The sequence below is a fragment of the Perca fluviatilis genome, chromosome 13, assembly GCF_010015445.1.
Source record: "Perca fluviatilis chromosome 13, GENO_Pfluv_1.0, whole genome shotgun sequence".
Classification (NCBI taxonomy): Eukaryota; Metazoa; Chordata; class Actinopteri; order Perciformes; family Percidae; genus Perca; species Perca fluviatilis.
The window spans coordinates 30,699,988-30,722,265 of NC_053124.1; the positions used below are offsets into that span (position 1 = coordinate 30,699,988).

Consider the following 22,278-nt stretch of genomic DNA (forward strand, 5'->3'; position numbering starts at 1 on the left):
ATGGGTGCCTTCATGTGCACCTCGTTAAACTAATGGTGCATTCAATTGCACCTGTAAACTCTGAGAAACCTGCAACGGTTGTTGCAAAGTATCCTTTTGCTATCTAGTAAAAAAAAGTTTAAATCGAAAACTGAATCGGATCGTGACCTTAAAATCCAAAGTAAAATCGATTCGTGGATTTGAAAAATCGTGACACCCCTAAAAACCTTGTATTACGACCATAGGTCATCTGCTGAAGGGAACCCGTCCCTCCTTTATCGTCTTTCTCCACAGCGAACTGCACACAGCCGGGTCCAGGCCTGCAGAGGGAGCGCTTAATTATTCTCTCTCATGCTCCCTCAGACGGGTGGGCTTCATAACTAATTAGCAGCAGTTTGTACAGGGGATGAAAAGAACACACACAGCTTCACCCACTGGGCGACCCTAGTTAATAATTCAAACACACCCTCTGGCTGGCTGACTCTTTCTCTCACACAAACACACACACACACACACACACACACACACATCCCCACACACACACCAGTTATATTCTTGTAAAAGGTACTGTGTGCAGACAGGAGAAAAATAGACGCACAAGACTATGAGAAGATTATCCCAGTTCAATGGTCTGGTATAGTAATAAATTATCATACATTAAGATATATTTTTTTCTGGCAATAAAACAAATTCAATTTTTTTGTAATTTCCAGGTAAAAATATTATTTTTTATTATTTAATCTTCCTATTTTCTTGTTTTTACTCTGACTGTTAGACGATTAGCACATTATCCCAGTTCAATGGTCTAATTTACTGGAGTAATTAATGATCATCAATTAGGAATATTTTCCTTAATTTCTGGCAATACATTTTTTTGTCCTTAATTGACAAACTCAAATGATAAATTTTTTTTATTTTAAAGTTTGATTTATTATGTGTCAGTCATTAAGAAATCCACTTTTTGGCAACAATACATTCTTCAGATGTTTTTAATCCAACATCCGGCCGATCGTTTCTTTTCCACTTAGTCTTTTTTTTAAGATGTTTTTACATAAAACTCACAAAGGATGCGGTTATAGCGCTCTCGTAAAATAAAGATAAACACTTGTTTATTCCAAAATGTCAATTTTAAAAATAAAAAAACATCTAATTGCAATAATCTTTTAATTATATTGCAATATGATTTGCGATACAAAATATTTTTTCTACCTCATCATTAAGTCTCATTTTCATGAAAACCCTTAAAATCATTATGGTGTGATTTTTGTACAGATCTGTACCAAACAAAGATGTTTTCTTAAGTATGTGGAATAAGATGTGTAGGCCAGAACATCTCCGCAGCGTGTCAATAACAAATTTAAAAAAGGTATTTTGACACACATTTCGCCTTTAGCGTAGATTGCTAATTTCGATAACCTTTCGATTAATTGTTCAGCCCTAAAACATGCAGCATTTGGAAGCTAAACTTGGGCAAATATCGAGCTGAAGGTACAATCGGTACTAATCCTTTATAAAAAAAAATACTCACATTTTCGCAATTTAAAAACTTGTAGGGCTTTGTACAATTATTTATGAACAAAGTACTTTTTTTTTTTTTTTTTAACAATGTACAACTTTTTACCGTAAATTTACAGTAATATACTGGCAGCAGCTTTGCCAGTACACTACTGTTTATATACATTATGTATACTGTTTTAAAGATATTTTACTGTAAATAGACAAAAGTTTCCTACTGTGTTATTTTAATTCACAGTAATATACTGGCTGCAGTCTAATTCCTGCCTTTTCCTTTATTTTCCCAAGATGCATTGGTATTAACAGTAAATACTTGTAATTGTAACATTCGCAGATAGTGCTGTAATATTAGTTTCTCCCAGATGGTATTGCCATTTACAGTAGGATCCTGTATACCATTAACACAGTTAAGATACTGTGAGATTCTAGCTGTGAATTTGCATCAAAAGGTGTGCAGTGTAGGTGTTAGCAGAAATCTACATTCCTGCTAGCAGCTTTTCTATTTCTGCACCTGCATTCATTATAAAAGCGTCGGCACTAAAAAGGTAACAGTCCTCAGGGTGATGGAAATCTAACGTCCTCTGAAGCAGCTGAGTGCTGCATGCCCAGTTTAATCACCGCTCCAAACGTCAGACAGTGATGAAACATTGGCCCAGCCGAGTGTGAACAGGTGTAACACAGGTGGATAAACTGTCCCAGTAGAATAATGTCTCCATTCATTTGCATTAATTGGATGTACAGTAAGCCTACATGGTTGCCTGCATTCACTCCATATGCTCTACGTGTGTGTGTGTGTGTGTGTGTGTGTGTGTGTGTGTGTGTGTGTGTGTGTGTGTGTGTGTGTGTGTGTGTGTGTGTGTGTGTGTGTGCGCGCTTCTTACAGAGGATCACATTCTCTGTGACGTCAAACCAGGCAGCGGCTGCTCTTGCCGTGGCGATTCCATACCATAATGAGGCCCTTCAACACACACTGCTGCTGCAGTCCAGTTCTGCTCTAACATAAAACAGCACAATGTGATGAGAAACACCTGGAGACTTGATTATAAAAACTGACTTACGATCAGTTTCACCTTTAGCCACGATGAGTTCTGCAGAAACTAGGGCCGTCCTTGACTAAAGAAATTCTTAGTCGACTAATGCCGACCTTACGCCACACGACTTTTCAAGCGATTCCAACTGTCGCAGACTAATTCCCAATATCTGAACGAAATCCTGAGAGTCCTGCTAGAGTTGGGGTGGGGGCGCTCCCGTCGCCTCAGTCGTCGGTGTGAGGTGGTCTTTTTTCCCCAGTCTTAACGTTCCGACAAAATCAAACGTGTTTGATATTTTCATAAGTTTTAAGTCTTGGTAGTGAAGTTAAATTATGTGAACATTGTCAACAACCAATGGGTGCGCTCCCTCCAGCACCAAACAGGAAGCAGCGAATGGCTAGAGACAGTTGTTGTTCATGGTTGCTGTGGCGTAGGCCTGTAACAATTATTAAATAATTGTCTAACCGCAAATTTTATTTTACATACTGACGGTTACTTTGTATAACAGCGATTAAAGCATTTTTTAAATGAGATTGGTCACACTATTGTTTAGATCCATCAGACGCGTTTTTGCAACACCGGCGTAGCGTCACCTAACAGTAACGTTAGCTAGCCTATGATGCTATGGATTCCTACCAGAGGACGCCCCGCCCACAGTTGCAAGTCCAAGTCGGCTTTCGAACGTTAAAAAAAAAAAAAATTCTGAGACAATTAATTGTCCAGCAAAATTTGGAATGGTTACAGGCCTACTATGGCGCCGCGCTAAGCTAAACGATAAGGTTGCCGATTTTCAACCCTTCTGAAGCGTGTCATCCAACAGGGGTAAATAAACACGGAGCTCCAGGTACTGCCACCATTCATCTGCATGTACCAGCTAACGCTAGCGGTGGCTAGCTAGCTTGGTTACATTTTTCATAACAAATCTAGTTGTCGTCTTGCAATGTGTGACCCTGCAAGATCCCCCAAGTCTTCTCATATTATGACAGTATTTAACGTTAGATGAGATATGACTGTCTTTAGATGTGAGATGGTGTCAGACTGTAGTCTTCTAGTGTATGGTAGGGACTCATATGACTTTGTCGATTAATCGATTAGTTGATTTAATCGACAGATCTGTAAAACTGAGTTTCTCCACAAAGAATCATGCAAAAGCACCATTATCTGTACTACTGGAAAGGTCTCTACATTTGACCGGTCATCCACAGAAGAATATTCTAAATCAAAGAAATGGTTCAGAAGTGTCCAAGCATTCAAAGCTGTGTTCTTCTGAATTCCCAGAGTCCTCCGAGTTAGCAGGCAGGCTACAGCAGCAACAGTTGTATATCAAAATAGCTGGTGCTGTTATAACTAGTTACATGTCATGACCTGGGTTTGTGAATGATTGACTTCGGTGGTGCAGAAACCAACCAGCGGAGGATATAGGAGACTGGCGTAGCTCGAGTTTTGGAGCTGGATCAGAAGAACGGAGAGTTTGGTTTCCCAGTCACTTCACACTCCTGACATCATCCCACTTCGTAGAACATTTCCTGTGATGACTGTTGATTAAAGTCTGATCCAGCAACAACATTTCCTTTTAACTGACTGTTTCTGGCTCCTTTCATCTGATTTTAAACAATGTTTCTGAACTGTGAAATGAATTACATGTTGGTAAATCAACCTAGGGGTTAATAACACATTTGTACTTTTTACTTTACCCGTGCCCCGACGACTAGCTTTATAAGCTAATTAGCGGTTTGCGCTAAAACTGGTCACATTCGATTAGCATGAAAACATATCCCAGAGAACGGTCGACTCTGTACACGTGTTATTAACCCCTAGGTTCATTTTGCGCCGGATTTGTCCTTTAACTACATGGGTAATTTAATTTTTTTTTTTTAAACTGGATGCTATTTTCCCACGCATTGGTGTCTAAGTTACCAATGTAAACAAAAATCTTTAAAATTGGTCCAGTATTGAGCAAGAACGCTCTAACAACATTATGGAAAGGATCCCCAAACAGATAAACCTATTTGTTTAACCAGAAACAGAAAGAGCCATTGCAAAACTCACCAGACTCCAATGAAATAAACACCATCTTCAGCGTGTATAGAGCCAGCGTGTGTTCACATGTACGTAAACGGATGAATTAAGGTTCTACGTGAACCAAACCAGAGCGGTGATTCTCGGGACAGTGAAAAAATGAACCAAGGCGGCTTTTTATTAGTTTTATTTTGTTAGTGCTTACTTTGAATGGAGTGTGTTTTCTGATTAAAGAAAATCTGTTTTGGATTTTGGATTTCAGGGCTGTTTCATGTTAAACAAAAAGCATCTTACTTTTTAACAAAAAGGTCTATCTCTGTTGGGATCCTTTCCTTAATGTTGTCAGACACTTAGAATAATAATTAGAGCCTGTCAGTGGCAAAAAACAGCCCTTCTAGCGGACGGAAATGAAAGGTGCTCTATTGTCCAATGATGTTACATTGCAGCTTGTTTCGCCGCTGCCGACTGCAGCGGTCTTGCTTAATACTGGACCAATTTCATAAATTGTTCTTCCCATCAGTCACTTATGCCGTTTTTCCATGACATGGTACCTGCTCGGCTCGCCTCGACTCAACTCGTCTTTTTTGGTTTTCCATTATGAAAAAATGTCCCTGCTACTAGCTAACTTATTTAGTATCACCTCCGTCGAGGATGCAAGCGAGCTGAGGCGATACCAAAAGGTGACGTGAAAAAACCTGCAGACTACTGATTGGTCGAAGAGAATCGTCACTAATCACTGCGTCGTCATTGCTAGCGACAGACGGGGAGTGTCCTGAACGCGATATTTTTTTTTTCCCCCCCAAGAGTCACACACTACTATTGGCCAGGCGTCCATGCTTACATGTACAGGTCCCATCCCCTGACCAATCCCCTAACCCTAACCTTAACCACTCCAGGTCAAATGCCTAACCCCAACCAATCGAGCGGCTTCGTAGGGCGGGTCTGGGCGCGGCCATAGTGGGACTCGGAATTTTGCGTCCTGAACAAACCCAACATTTTTAAATAGTTTAGCCAGCGGTGTTATTTTTTTGCTGCCTCCAACTTCTTTTGAAACAAAATTTGTCTTCTGGCCGCGGCAACGGCCACACGCCGAGAATCAAAAACAACACACCGTCGGCATTACGTGTGTGCGTCGTGTTAGGCCACGGCAGTTTCCTGTGGCGTCGCTACGACGACCAGCCACGCTTGCCTCACGCATGAGGCGGTACTAAATCTGCAATGTAAAAAGGAGGACGGGGCAGCGCGGCCGAGTCGAGCCCAGCAGAGCTGGTACTAGCAGTGGGTAAGCGCCATTAGACACAAAAACATGGGAAAATATGGTCCAGGTTGAAAAATACCAAAGTTACACTTACACCACAGATTTTTCCTCCTAGTTTTTTTTTTATATATATATTTCTGTCTGGTGCAAATGACATTAGTCACATTAACATGTGAATATACGTCAAATCAAGAAATAATATATGAAGAAACTGGATAAAAGTCCAAGTTCACTCTAATTTATGCATTAGTTTTTGATTCCACAGATATTTCATGATCTGGTCCTGAACCCTGTTAATTATTGATCCTCGCAGGTTTAATTTGATCTATGATGAAAAACTTAAATGTAACACCCTCCCCCTCTTATTAAATTAATGTGAAGGTCACAGACATTCACCCCAGATGTCTCCATTACTGGCTGCTTGTCAAACTTATTTTGCTCCTGCTAACCCAGAGGAGAGACAGCTGAATGCAAAACCATGTAAAACATTTAAAACAAGGCTACTGCGTCTGATCAACGTGAACGTGGAGTGAAGAGCTCCGTGTGCGGCTCAGAAGAAAATGTGAGATGGTGTGAAGTAAAGCAGAAACTGACAGCGAAGCTCCGGTTTCCTACTGGACCCTGAAGTATGCGAGCACATTGCTGGTGTGCGAGTGGTTTGCAGTAACGTGGGGCCGTGAGCATTAACTACATGACATAATACAGCAAAGATAACAAGCATGATGAAAATGAAAGAGGTAAAAAAAGAAGAAGAAAAAAAAAAGAGTAGACAAGAGCGAGCATCTAATGTTAAATTAAACAATCATGTGACGTGAACGCAGTCTTGGCGAGGAAGAAGGACGTTCACTACATCTCATATTTCTTTACTATGTTTACATGTGACCCTGTAAGAGAGGCTTTGATGCAGCGTTACAAATCTCCCAGAACCCTCGGCTGGCTGGCGCCATCATGAAGGTCGGCTGGAGGATTATATTTGACCGAGTCAGGTATGTAAGTGTACAATAAATAATGTCTTAACCCTCCTGTTGTCCTGTTTGCAAAGTTTGTTTTATATCAGAAATATGGGTTTATTTAAACTAAATTGCCCAAAAATAACATGGCTTCATGGACGTACGCTCTATGGAACCCATACAACATTCTTCGCAGGTAAAATTAAGGATCACTTTCAGTGCATTTTGGGTCTCATTTTTGGAACTCCCCATTGGCAGGGCTCAATCCGAGGGGCGGGATAAACGGTTGTCTTTCAAATTCCCTCTGCACGCAATAGGATAGCGCTACAACCAACCAGAGCAACGCTAGCTAATAGATTCAACTTTTGCCGTATCCGGTCGGCAAAAACTCCGAACACATCTTCCTTTTTAAAAATGCCTTCCCTGCCCCCTCCTTTCTTCTCTCCAAAAAAAAAACCGCACCACCAAACCCCCCTTTTTTTTCTCTTCTTTTTTTTTTTTTTCAAAAAAACCGCCAGCAGCAGCAGCTATAAGCCCGCCCACCGACTCTATACACAATGTGATTGGCCCGGCCAGAGTTTGGTTTTTCCAGCTCGCAAGCCAACGGAGAGTTGCTAGACTGACCCTGGCTGCAAATTACATTTGCTGCCGCTAGGGTGCGTCTAGATTTCTAGGTTACAATTTTACAGCATTGGAAAATAAAATGGTTTCAAAACAGTATCCTGACTAGACTTTGACATACCCACAGTCTGCTTTGTTTTAATTCAAAAATGAGGTATAATGTCATATAAATTAGGTTTATTAACCAATGAATAAATACAAGCGTTAAAATAAGTGTCAAAAACCTTTCAAAAAAGCATCAAAAGCACAGAAAAAAAGCGAACTAAAAACAGGTTGCTTCATGGTAGTCCACAGCATTTTCGGAAATTTATTTTGAAAAGCACAGAAAAAAAAAAACACCGTGACTGCCTGCATCGGGACATTCATTTCAGGAAATGGTTCATCAGTTTGTGTAAGAAAGACTGCAACAGGGTTTCCCGTCACTTTGAGCGTCTTTCTGACCTTGATGAAAATGTTAAAAACGCTGCCATGCAGATATGACATCACTTACCTTCGACTGAGATGATATCACTAAATGACGAGCTGCCAAAGGAGGTCATCTGGGAGCCGCCCACACACACACACACACACACACACTTTTTGCTCAGTTAACAACACTTAAAAAGCTATGTGTCATGTCATCTGAACAAGCTTAGTTTTTGTCTGTACCACTAATGGAGGAGAGGCTTTGGATCAGATTTGGAGTACACACGCATTTTGTGGATGTAGCGATTCACGCTGCGTTTCCAGACCCAGTTTTTAGCCCGTAAGTCACGACTTCAAGTCACGACTCACGACCTGGTAGCGTTCCAGGCAGAGTCACGACTGACCCTTCTAGCTAGGCGTTAGCTAGCGGCTAACCTAACGTTGACGTTAGCTAGCGCTGGCTGATACTGGCGGTTTCTAGTCGGCGACGTATTTAGGGCTTCATTTAATAAACCTAACCTGTAGTAGTACACAATCGTATGTGTATTGTTTTGATTGCAATGTGCGGAATGACTTTACGTTGCCTATTTATGTCTATTTATTTCCATTTCTCACCGTTAATCGCCAGTGTCTGTACAGCATCAACAGGGGGGGGTCGCCATTGTTGTTTACGTGTGTGTGACGTCAAAAACTGGAACTGGTCCGATCTGGTACCAGTTCACGGGTAGTGAGTTATGGGTTTGGCTGCCGTTCCAGGGCGCTTTCAGGGGTAGAAGGTTGTGAAAACACGGGTTACGGGTTGCCTGGAACGCAGCAGTATTACTTACAGCTTTGAGTTGCAGCTGCTGAGGCTTATGGGTGCTGTAGTGCCATTCAACATAACAAAATAGATTGGAACATTGTGGCTGAATGGGAGCGAAAAATCTTTCAAACTGCAGCACAGTTCAACATCTGGTGGAAAGATGAAAGAAAGACTGAAACCACAAGAGTGGAGGCGGTTGGAGCTGCAGAATTATGGTTTTGGAGCGATATGTTTAACCATCACACGTGAATAAATAAAGTTTGTGTCGCAGTTTTAGAGTTATGGTCGATTAATGTTAGAGTATGCTGCTGTAGCTCTAGCTGATGCTGGTATATGCCCTTACTGGGAGCTGAAAGAGTGCTGGACGCCAGTTTGAGCGCTATAATTTGCGACCGAGGAGGACCAGCAGGAGGATTTAACCCGCAGCTTCGTATCAGCTCCATGTGCTTTGCTCACACAGATTCACCGCAACATGGTGGGAATGTTTAAACCCCAAAAACAACATCTGGCCTTTACAGGCCTTTTGTGGCTCATAAGCTGGCTTTTTTTTTTACAGCCAGCAGTTAGGCTGTTGATTGGGTACAGAAGCTGTGACAGCACATGACTAACCTGGGAATATATCAAGGGTCCATTTTTGTTCCCTGCAGGTAAATGACATAAAAAAAATGGAAGTCACTTTCCAGATGAGTTTTTTTAATGGCATTCCAAGACTTTTTCAAGGTGATACAATAGAAAACAAACATTTACATTAGACTAGGGCTGTAACTCTCAATGATTTATATGAAATGGTAAATGGACTGCCAGGCACGGCGCAGGTCTGCCCACCGGGAGCAACTTGGGGTTCAGTGTCTTGCTCAAGGCAAGTTGTTCTCATGAACCATTCGTACATATAGCCACGGAAAAGGAACGCGCTGTAATTTGTACGCATTTTACGTATTTCATACATCAGCGGGGGGGCGCTCCCGTCGTCTCAATCGTTTGGCGTAAGGTGGTCATAATACTCGGTCCGAGTCAGTCTTTTTCCCGTCTTCTTGTTCCGACAAAATCAAATGTGTTTGATATTATTGTATGTTTTAAGCCGCGCTCACAGACAATAATCTCATATCTAACGTTAAAGACTGTCATAATTTGTAAAGACCTTGGGGATCTTGCAGGGTCACACAATGCAGAAAGTAGTAGATTAATTTTGAAAATTTTAACCAAGCTAGCTAGCTACCGCTAGCGTTAGCTGGTAACTTAAAAGGTCCCATGACATGCTGCTTTTTGGATGCTTTTATATAGACCTTAGTGGTCCCCTAATACTGTATCTGAAGTCTCTTTTATATAGACCTTAGTGGTCCCCTAATACTGTATCTGAAGTCTCTTTTATATAGACCTTAGTGGTCCCCTAATACTGTATCTGAAGTCCCTTTTATATAGACCTCAGTGGTCCCCTAATACTGTATCTGAAGTCTCTTTTATATAGACCTCAGTGGTCCCCTAATACTGTATCTGAAGTCTCTTTTATATAGACCTTAGTGGTCCCCTAACATTTTATCTGAAGTCTATTTCCCGAAATTCAGCCTTGGTGCAGAATTACAGCCACTAGAGCCAGTCCCACAATGAGCTTTCCTTAGGATGTGCCATTTCTGTGTCTGCAGCTATTGAGGAGGAGAGAGGGTGGGGCAAGGTGGAGGGTGGGGGTGTGGCCTTGACCAACTGCCATGCTTCGCTTGTTTGCAAGCCATGAAGTCTCTCTTTCTCAGAAAAAGGGGAGGTAACCTTTCCCCTTATGACGACATAAAGGGAAGATTCCAGATCGGCCCATCTGAGCTTTCTTTTTCTCAAAGGCAGAGCAGGATACTCAGGGCTCGGTTTCTAGCCACTGGGGGACCATAGGCAGGCTGGGGAACTCATACAGTGCCTTGCGAAAGTATTCGGCCCCCTTGAACGTTTCGACCTTTTGCCACATTTCAGGCCTCAAACATAAATATATAAAACTGTAATTTTTTGTGAAGAATCAACAACAAGTGGGTCCCAATTATGAAGTGGAACGAAATTCATTGGCTATTTCAAACTTTTTTAACAAATAAAAAAGTGGGCGTGCAAAATTATTCAGCCCCTTTTACTTTCAGTGCAGCAAACTCTCTCCAGAAGTTCAGTGAGGATCTCTGAATGATCCAATGTTGACCTAAATGACTAATGATGATAAATAGAATCCAGCTGTGTGTAATCAAGTCTCCGTATAAATGCACCTGCTCTGTGATAGTCTCAGAGGTCCGTGTAAAGCGCAGAGAGCATCATGAAGAACAAGGAACACACCAGGCAGGTCCGAGATACTGTTGTGGAGAAGTTTAAAGCCGGATTTGGATACAAAAAGATTTCCCAAGCTTTAAACATCCCAAGGAGCACTGTGCGAGCGATAATATTGAAATGGAAGGAGTATCAGACCACTACAAATCTACGAAGACCCGGCCGTCCCTCTAAACTTTCAGCTCATACAATGAGAAGACTGATCAGAGATGCAGCCAAGAGGCCCATGATCACTCTGGATGAACTGCAGAGATCTACAGCTGAGGTGGGAGACTCTGTCCATAGGACAACAATCAGTCGTATACTGCACAAATCTGGCCTTTATGGAAGAGTGGCAAGAAGAAAGCCATTTCTTAAAGATATCCATAAAAAGTGTTGTTTAAAGTTTGCCAAAAGCCACCTGGGAGACACACCAAACATGTGGAAGAAGGTGCTGTGGTCAGATGAAACCAAAATCAAACTTTTTGGCAACAATGCAAAACGTTATGTTTGGCGTAAAAGCAACACAGCTCATCACCCTGAACACACCATCCCCACTGTCAAACATGGTGGTGGCAGCATCATGGTTTGGGCCTGCTTTTCTTCAGCAGGGACAGGGAAGATGGTTAAAATTGATGGGAAGATGGATGGAGCCAAATACAGGACCATTCTGGAAGAAAACCTGATGGAGTCTGCAAAAGACCTGAGACTGGGACGGAGATTTGTCTTCCAACAAGACAATGATCCAAAACATAAAGCAAAATCTACAATGGAATGGTTCACAAATTAACATATCCAGGTGTTAGAATGGCCAAGTCAAAGTCCAGACCTGAATCCAATCGAGAATGTGTGGAAAGAACTGAAAACTGCTGTTCACAAACGCTCTCCATCCAACCTCACTGAGCTCGAGCTGTTTTGCAAGGAGGAATGGGCAAAAATGTCAGTCTCTCGATGTGCAAAACTGATAGAGACATACCCCAAGCGACTTACAGCTGTAATCGCAGCAAAAGGTGGCGCTACAAAGTATTAACTTAAGGGGGCTGAATAATTTTGCACGCCCAATATTTCAGTTTTTTATTTGTTTAAAACGTTTGAAATATCCAATAAATTTCGTTCCACTTCATGATTGTGTCCCACTTGTTGTTTATTCTTCACAAAAAATTAGTTTTATATCTTTATGTTTGAGGCCTGAAATGTGGCAAAAGGTCGAAAAGTTCAAGGGGGCCGAATACTTTCGCAAGGCACTGTATTAATGTTAAAAAACCTCATAAAGTGAAATTTTCATGCTATGGGACCTTTAAGGGAAAGTTTGCAGATATTCAGTCCTGCCGTACATGTAGATGAATGTCTCCAGTACCCGGAGGTCTGTGTTTATCTACCGGTAACACTCCTGTTGGATGACTCACTTCTGAAGGGTTAAAAATCGTCAACTTTCCCTCTTTAGTGTTTAGCTTAGCGTGGCACCACAGCAACCATAAACAGCACTGGCTGTAGCAGTTTGCTGCTTCCTGTTTGGTGCTGCAGGGAGCGCCCCCCCATTGGTCGTTGACAACGTTCACGTGTTTTTACTTCGCTGGCAGGCTTTGAAACTTTGAAAAAGTCTGACTGGGACTGAGCTTTATGACCTTACACCAAACGATTGAGACGACGGGAGCACCCCGACTCTAGCAAGACACTCATGATTTCCTTCCGATATTTGAATCGCTTGAAGCCGTTTGGTGTAAGGTCGGCATAAATGAAGCCTCTCGCCATTCTCCCTCCTTTCCTATCTGCCTCTTCTCCTTTTCCCCTCTTCTCATTCCTTGTTATCTCTCCTCCTCTCTTTCATTTTCTATCTCCTCACCCTCTCTAATCTCTCCTTCCTTCCTTCCTTCCTTCCTTCCTTCCTCCCTTCCTCCCTTCCTCCCTCCTCTAGTCCGACCCAGTAACCAGGTGTTGACACATTGACGTGGCCCCTGACAAAGCGCCGGCGCTCACCGGCCCTTTAAGGATGCAATCCTCCTCGGCATCAGGTTGCTGTGGTAACCAAGGACAAACACACACACACACACACACACACACACACACACACACACACACAATACCAGGTAGAGAGGAGCAGGTAGAGAGGAGCAGGATAGGCCGCGTCTTATCTCCATAGTGTTTGTGTTGCTTCTGCGTTGGATGAGATCAGATGGAGATTGTCCATTGTCCAATTAAGAAACCATGTTTGAATCCCCAGCTGTCAACTCTCATCAAAGTGGAGAGTTCCTGAAGTAGGAGGGTCATAAAGCTAGGGCTGCACGATAGGACCAATCAAAATCACGACTTATTGCACATTTTATCTCGATAACGATAAATGAACGATAATTAATCACGTTGTGTTTACACAATGTTTCCATACGACGGACACTGTGGGTTTTATTTTTTTTGGGGGGGGCACAAGTTGCTCAGTTGCCTCGGACTCTGTGTTTGACTTATCCTCCGTTATGTTTTCCATGCGGCCAACTGGTTCCGGGGCGAAGTCACGTGACTGCACACGCGGTAGAATGTTTTTAAGGAGAAAGTAGGCCTATCAACAGGAATACATTTTCGAAATGACCCTCATGGGAAAAATACGTCGATAACAGCTTCAGAATTTCAATGTCGATACATTTTCGGTTACTCGTCCAGCCCTACATAAAATACATGAATATAGTTATGAATAAACCCACCTGGGAGGGGTTTTTGCTTTTTACTTTTTGTCATTTGTGTTTAAGCGAGAGATGTTTTTTTTTTTAACATGGTGATGGTTTGTTGGACAGCATGACAACGTGACTGAATGTCGTGGTTTACCTGAACTTTTGGGTTGAATTTCACATATATGATCAAAGTTTATGGATTATTTTTCTGAGTGATGAATCACTTAATCTACAGAATGATCACGTAATGGCAAAGTGACAATCATTAGTTAAAAAGGCCTTGGCCTCCATTTGAGCATTTAGATAAGATTAGATGAAATAAGATGACATAAAATAAATCAGAAATAAGATAAGAGATAGATTAAAATAAGAAGAAATAAGTTTAGATGAAATAAGTTTAGAAGAAATAACATTAGAAGAAATAAGATTAGATGAAATAAGTTTAGATGAAATAAGATAATGTGAGTTAAGATAAGATATTGGTTCTTTTTCTGGGACTGAAGCCTGCAGTGATTTCCATCTTGTTGCCATGGGCACCAGCAGCAGCCGACTGGACATGACAGCCAACAGCCTCCCTCCCCCCTCCATCCATCATCTCTCTCTCTCTCTCCATCGCCATCTGCCCTCTGTCTTTCTCCTCTACCTGCTCTTCCTCTCTCCCATTTGCCATTTATTCCTCTACTGCAAATCAGCGACTCTTTCGGACGCCTTCTAATCTGCCTTTTTATCCGTTTTGGCATAAAATGTCACACACTTTTAGAACCAAAAAGTGTAGCAATTTCTACTTAAAAACTCTCCAGTTTATATATATATATATATATATATATATATATATATATATATATTTCACTTGTAACCTGCGTTCTGAAGATGAGGCACATATCAAATCAAAAGTTTGCACTTAAAATACTTTTGTGTTTTTCACTCTCGTAACTTATTGTTCATCAGACATTAGAAGAGGGAGATTAGCTTTAAAAAAAAAAAATCACATTCAAGTATGTAAGAGTAGTAATTTTAGCATTCGAATAGTATTGATTTTTTGAACTATTTGAATTTTTTTTCTCTTTTTTTTTGAACTATTTACATTTTTTTTTATATTTTAAAATCAGCAAAAAGTAGCATGTATGGTTTGATTCCATGGGTCAGAGGTGGGGGGAAGCTAACGCTTGCAACAGCATAGTATATGTATTGAGGGAAACGTAATGCAGATGGGATCATAGTTTCACCATGTTGATCAAAGTAGCTGGAAAGTTGCAATAATGCTGATATGGAACAAATCTGTAAAATGTTTATATACATTAATATGAACATCTTTTATTGTTTTTTTCGCCAAAGTATCCAAGCTTGCAAAACAATATGCTTATGTTCTACAAATGTGCAATTAATCCGAATTTAAATCGCAGGTCACAAAACAATGTAATCGAGAAAAAACGATCATTTTGCACACGTTCCATTTTGCAAGTAAGCTCCTATTTTTGTCTCGTGTTCCGAAGAGGAACTGGGTGGGGCGCCACTAACCTCTAATTGTCCCAACAGTTGCTGAAAGAAACCAATAATTGTACACACTGCTCTGCTCCAGGTGTAACAGCTACACACACACACACACACACACACACACACACACACACACAAACACACAAACACGCGCACACACACGTCAATTACAGAGCGGCTGTGACCCAGAGCCCTAGAATCATCGCAGCGTTGACTGATTGTTTCCTCGGCTACTGTTGTCATTGTGACAGTGAGTCGCCTAGACAGGAAGTTGGCCTACATCCCACTGTGGACACACACGCACACACGCACGAATGCACAAACACACACATCCTTCCCAAAACAAAATACACAGAGCCCACCACAAACTGCAGTTTCCTAGAAAAGCAGAGGAATCAACACCGAAACGAGCAGAGAACACACAAGCAAACCGAGCTGCCCATCAAGACTTCCTGCTTCATCTATTCAATCCAGGAAGCGACCTCGATTCGCATGCCAGTTCAGCCCCGCTACAGCCTCCCCCCCCCCAGCTGATCATTTGTCAATAACGGAAAAGTACAAACCGATAGAGGAAACGTGCAAACTGCTTTCACCAACATGACAACAAGACCTCCTGCTGTTTCTGTGACCGACGGCCACGGATCACAAAAGAACGAGTCCATTATTAGTATTCACGTCTGAATCCATCCATCCATCCATCCGTCCATCCATCCATCCATCCCTCTCTCTCACAGCAGGCGGGGGAGGCAACAAGGTGGCGCAGAAACTAAAAAACAACTTATAATTCATAATTTCAGCTTTGAGCACTACAGGTATGTATGACAAATAGGTTAAACGGAATCCGTATTAGCTGACGACCACTTTTGTGTATAATGAAGGCTCTCGCCTAATCCACTGACTTCTCTCCTGATTTCGTCCCAATCTCTTATTGTTCGCTTCAATCATCTTTCGATCTTTAAAAAGCTGTGATAGTTACGCTCCCGTTGGTCCAACACACCCTTAAAAAAACATTTCTGTTGTTCCATGAGCTCACGGACTAGAGAGAGCTAGAGAAACATAGTCATCCTCCCCCTCTAACTTTTCGGTGGCATGGCAGACAACACCACTGCGTGGAGCGTTCGTGAGTAGGGTTGGGCATCATTTTGATTTTAACAATTCCGATTCCAATTCCGATTCTTCCTTTCGATTCCGGTTCTTATCGATTCTCGATTCCGATGCTTTGAGGGGTGGAGTTGAAACGGGTCACATGCCTTTTTTTATTGAATGATGATTTACAGTTTTACCGGGCTTTTTCCAATGTAAAATAAAGCCACACCTTAGAGCGCTGCTAACTGAGCTCCAGTCCTGCGACACGCAACAAGCGCCTGGACGTACGGTGGCTAGCCTGACAAGCATCAAGATGTTGGGTCTGGGAACTCACCATTGGCAGGGCTCAATCCGAGTGGCGGGATAAACGGTTGTTTTTCAAATTCCCTCTGCACGTAATAGGCTAGCGCTACAACCAGGCAGAGCAACGAAGAAGGTAGCGAAGCTAGTTAATAGATTAAACTTTAGCCGTATCCGTTCGAATAGCCCCTAGACCCCTCCCCGGCTGCAAATTAAATTTGCTGCCACTAGGGTGCGTATACGGTGGCCGCTACGGGGACCAAAACTTTCGCACGTTGGAATTTGGGAACCGGTGATCGGATTCAAAACCAAATTTTCCAAACTACTAACGATCCCATTGGTTCTCGATGCCCAATCCTATTTACAAGCAAAAGTTCTTTCAAAAACAAAATAAAAAAAAAAAGTTACTGCTTGGCTTGACTTGACAAACAACTCTTGTTTACCTAACACACACTTTCATGAAGTCAGTCAAATAAAAAAAAAAACGCGTTGCACGAATGCGTAACAAAGTAAAATTTCCCAAAAGTTTGGAGACGCGTTGATTTTGGATCATAAAAAGTACAACAATCTGAAATCTTCCAATATTAGGGCTGTGTTCGATTGAAGAAATTCTTAGTCGACTAACACTCATTCAATTGTATCAACTAATCGATTAGTTGATTTAATCGACAGATCTGTAAATCTGAGTTTCTCCGCAAAGAGTCATGCAAAAGGATGCATATATTGAATAAGATGATGCCTCCTTTGCATATTTAAACACAACATTCAGAAAACGTGTAATACAACAAATAATTGCCTTAATGAAAGTAATCAAAGTAGGTTTCACAGTGATATCTATTAGGTAAAATGTCAACCCTTAATTCTTGTGTTTACCAGAGATGTGCTCGTACGTTTCTCGGAAATAAGTCATTCAGCATGAAAAAAGAATAGACCAAAACGACCGATTAGTCGACTAATCAACTAAGAGGGAGCAGCCCTATCCAACATATACACAAGATGAGACACCGAACAGAAGGAAACCACCACACAGACGGACATGTCTCCAGCCTACCTCGGCTGTTGGTCGCCATGTCGGCCACCTTCTGAAAGGCATCCAGGAAGGCTGCTACCGCGACGACCGTCGTCCTGGGAGACATGAAAGGGGAAAGTTTGGTCAGGGAGGAGAATATGCTATAAAATAGTATATACAGTTTCTATGTAATATCTTTAGAAAATGTTTTACGATCAATATATTCAACCCAGTCTCACGGCACGTCGTGAAATGGTCGATTAGGTCGTTTTTTTTCGTGGTGCTGAGCACGAATTTTAACGTAATGTATTTAAATGGGATGCATATTTCGTGATCAAAGCACGACAACGGTAGGGAGTAGTCTGAAAAGCCGATTTCATTTCAAGGTTGGTCGGGGTGGTTGATGGTAGGGCTGTGCTCGATTGAAGAAATTCTTAGTCGACTAACACTCATTCAATTGTATCGACTAATCGATTAGTTGATTTAATCGACAGATCTGTAAATCTGAGTTTCTCCGCAAAGAGTCATGCAAAAGCACCACTTTAATTCTTGTGTTTACCAGAGATGTGCTCATACGTTTCTTGGAAATAAGTCATTCAGCATGAAAAAAGCATAAAACATGACTAATGGACTAAAGAAATCTAAGTTGACTAAGACCAAAACGACCGATTAGTCGACTAATCGACTAAGAGAGAGCAGCCCTAGTTGATGGGTCAAACAGCACAGCACTTTCACCCAGGAGACCGGGGATGGCGTCCCGCGTGTGGCTTTTTATTTCCCCCGTTGTTGACGGTTGATGGTTCCTTTCCCCCGTTCTTCTTTTCCTAAACACAACCGTCCCGTTGTTGCCGCGCGTCTCCCAGAGACCGCAGGTCGTGTCGTGCTTCTAAACCCGACCTCCGTATAGATGCGTCCCATTAGGCTTCCCATTCCCATTTCGTGCTGAGCACAACGGAAAGAAAACAACATAAATCGTGTCCGGTACACGAATCAATAGATTTAAAGGGATACGCCACTGTTTGTTGAAATAGGGCTTATCACGGTCCCCCCTAGCTGTAGATAGGCGGGCCAACGCATTTTTTGTGCATGCATCGTTTTAGTCCGGTGCTAGTTAGCTTAGCGTAGTGAATGGAATCCTATGTTGCCGGTTAGCATGTTGTGAGTAAAAGTGAGCCAACAAAAGACAAAAAAACAACCTAATTACTTGCACGGAGACAAAAAATGCGTTGGCCCACCTATCTACAGCCAGGGGAGACCGTGATAAGCCCTATTTCAACAAACGGTGGCGTATTCCTTTAAACAAAATTTAAAAACATGACCATTTCACAAACTGCCGTGAGACCGGGCTGATATATCACACGTCAGTGCTGCTGTTAATCCCCATGTTTTCATACGATTTGTGTATTTTCGTCATTTTTATCTGTCCAACCACGTTTCCTCGTCATCGCGACGCTCTAATCTCCGCTTCGTTGGTGTTCCAGAGTCCGCTGAAGGCAGCGATATCGTTGGTTTCACGGCTGGGCTGATTTCATAGCTTCTTGGGGGCGAGACCACTTCCCCCCCCGCCCACTCCGCCGGTCGTTGAGAGGGGGCCCATCGCTCTCCGACTGTCTTATCAACTTCCAGGAGAAGGTGAAAATCCTTCGCCTTGCCCGGATGAAAAAGAAGCTGGAGTACAACGGGTCCAGCATCTCCATCTACCCTGACTTCAGTGCTGACCCGACGGAGAAGGCGCCGGAACTTTGATCCTGTCAAAACGCAAGCTTCGTGAACTCGATAGGAAGTATGTCCTCCGTTATCCTCGCACGCTGTGCGTCATTGTTGATGGCAAACAGCGGCGTTTCAGCTGCTACAAAAGGAGCTGAAGCTACCTTCCATGTCCCCTTCGACTTGACTTGAGGCTGTTGATTGAGGCTGCAGCTAAAAGCACGTCTCGCACAAGACTAACTGAACAGTATGACAGTCCAATAAACTGGCTCTTCCTTTCCCCTTTACTGTTAAGGTGCTTATTTTTGAGGTCTCTTCTTGTGTTTTAATTGTTGTTAGACGCAACACGTAGAGTCTCAGTTGTCACCGTTTGTTAGCATCCTGCTGTCGTAAAGATGACCGCGTCACTGCATCTTATTCTTTGGTATGTTACAGCCATAGATAGCCAAAAATAGAGCCTGCTAGCGTATGGTACTACTACTGCCCCCTAGCTGTTATTGTGAAATGCTGCTTGTAAAGTAGTCAATTTATTTTTGTGTTATTTTGTGAGCTACGTTTTTCTACGATTTGATTGATTACATTATGATTTATGATGTAATCGCGTCTGCGGTACTGTATGAACAGAAAATATTTAGGTGAATCATTGGTAAAAAAAATTCAATAAAAACCGTTGCAATCACACATCACGATAAATACAGATTTTTTATTTTTTTTATATATATTTTTTTTTAATTGAAACCAAAATCTACGTTGTCATTCGGTCCAGTAGATACTAGATTTTGGTACCTCATTTCGGTGCTTCCCACCCCTACAGTAGTTTTAAGTCTGTGCAAGTAAAAAAAGGGGACTGTTCGTAGGGAACTGCACTAAAAATGTGCCGTGTTATGTTAGATGGTCTGCAGTTAGTTGTCAGGATAAACCCTAACTAACTAACTAATTAACCCTAACCCCAGACACAGAAGTGATGCCTATAAGATGCTGTGGTCTGTCTGTCTGTCTGTCTGTTTGTGTGTGTCAGTGTTTGTAATCAGCTGTAGCCTCTGCTGATCTCTGGCCCCGTGTAGAATCTCTGGAGGTGGCTGCTGATCTGTCTCACTGATAATGGCTTTATGGTGGCATCATTAATCTCTGCCAGCCACAGAAGGTTAATTGAGTTGTGAGTGTGTGTGTGAGTGCGTGTGTGCGTGTATGTGTGTTTTTGTTCATGATGAATTCATGTTTAAGTGTACGTTTGCGTTTTCTATGTGCATGTCTCTCTACGTGTGTGTGTGTACACGACCTTCATTGGTGTGTGTGTGTGTGTGTGTGTGTGTGTCTGTGCGTGTGTGGGTGTGTGTGCGCGTGTGTGTGTGTCGGGGCCGAGCAGACAGAACAGGTGAGGTGAGCCTGACATTTAAACACTTAATGAAGCCGACTGATTGGATTTTCATGAGCTCAAGTTGTACAGACTCTCCATGTGTGTGTGTGTGTGTGTGTGTGTGTACTACCTGTGCACACATTTCCCTAAACGAAAAAAAAAATTAGCGCACAACAATTCTGCGACAATCAATATATTGCTAGAGAATCCTATAATAAAACATTACGATATCGTTCTAACTATGAATGCAAACTGCCCGTGAAAAGGTTAAGTGCAGTTTAACTGCAGGTGTTCTCCCTTTATTCAGTCCAAACTGTTAGAAAACAGCACAATTCTGCAGCACAAGTTTGTCAGTCTGTAAATTAAAATTACAACTATGGGTCCAGACTTTGGACCTAAACGTGACTGGGGCATCGGTTATTTCCCTCAAACTGCTGTCCACCATCCCGTTGAAAACCTCTTCCCCCTTGGCTAGTTAACTTCTGTTCAAGTTTCCCTCGTTCATGTGCTGAGCGCCACCTCGAAGGAGCCGTGAAGTAGTGACACTGAGAGCAGGGTAATCTATTAAAAAGGAACACGCCGACTTATTGGGACTTCAACTTATTCACTGTATCCCCCAGAGTTAGACAAGTCCATACATACCCTTCTCATCTCCGTGCGTCTTGTAACTCTGTCTGACGCCCCCCAGCGCTAGCTAAGCCTAGCGCGGATCCTGGAGGTAACCGGTTCCAACTAGCCTACTGCTCCCAATAAGTGACAAAATAATGCGAACATGTTCCTGTTTACATGTTGTGAATTGTATAGTCACAGGGTGTACAAATAACAAGGTCACTATGCTTTTACTAGGTAGTAATAGTTGACTCTATTACTCCAACTCTGAGCGAACTCCAGGCGAACTCTCTGCTCCTCACCACAGGGCATCAGGTGCTGCTAGCAAATCACTCCGCCCAAGTAGCACAAGTAGCAGTGCTTCGCCTTTCTGAGAATATAGTTCCCAGTATGTATACGGTTAGAAGATGGCTGTGTCTCATGTGACCTTGTTATTTGTACACCCTGTGACTATACAAATCACAACATGTAAATAGGAACATGTTGGCATTATTTTGTCACTTATTCGGGAGCAATAGGCTAGTTGGAACCGGTTACCTCCAGGATCTGTGCTAGGCTAAGCTAGCGCTGGGAGCGTCAGACAGAGTTACAACACGCACGAAGATGAGAAGGGTATGTATGGACTTGTCTAACTCTGGGGGTTAATAAGCTAAAATCCCAATAAGTTGGCGTGTTCCTTTCAGAGTGCCTTATTTTACTCATTAAAATATTGATATTTGGCACCAGCGTATCGATTCTTGTATCGCACGAAGGATAAGGACATATTGCCATAGCGATATTTAGTCCCACCCCTAATTGTGTGTACTGCTAGCATTAGCCTTTTACTAATACATTGTTTGCATGTCCCATAAAAAAAACATGTGTTTTCTATGTTTTCAGCACGTTTCTTTACAGTCTGTGTGGTTTTCTTCTTTTGTGTGTTGTGTTTTACAAATGTGACTCGTGTGTTGTCAGAGTGGTGGAGATGACTTATCATTACCTGAGCTGTGACTGTAGCTTGCTGGCCTTGCTGATGAAGTCGTCCCAGACTGGAGAACTGCCCTGAAAGAGAAAAGAGGAAAAAAAATAAATAAATAAAATCATATCAGAACTGGATGATCACTCGGACACAGCACAGACCTCCGCCAAGGCGTGCCCCATCTCACAATGTTAATGTTCCGACTTGAGGGGGCGTTAACGTGAATTTCCCCAGTCGTGAAACAGAT

General features: G+C 42.3%; 1 protein-coding gene across 5 annotated transcripts in view; it reads right to left on the reverse strand.

Moving 5' to 3' along the window:
* Positions 1 to 22,278, reverse strand: part of LOC120571213 (protein MTSS 1-like) — a 97,718-nt gene that overhangs the window by 57,980 nt on the left and 17,460 nt on the right. For all 5 annotated transcript variants that reach the window (XM_039820013.1, XM_039820010.1, XM_039820011.1 and 2 more), the window contains exons 2-3: positions 22,053 to 22,114; positions 17,443 to 17,516 (exon numbers count right to left, since the gene is read on the reverse strand). In XM_039820013.1, the coding sequence (XP_039675947.1) occupies positions 17,443 to 17,516; positions 22,053 to 22,114 (136 nt within the window). The remainder of the gene's footprint in view (positions 1 to 17,442; positions 17,517 to 22,052; positions 22,115 to 22,278) is intronic.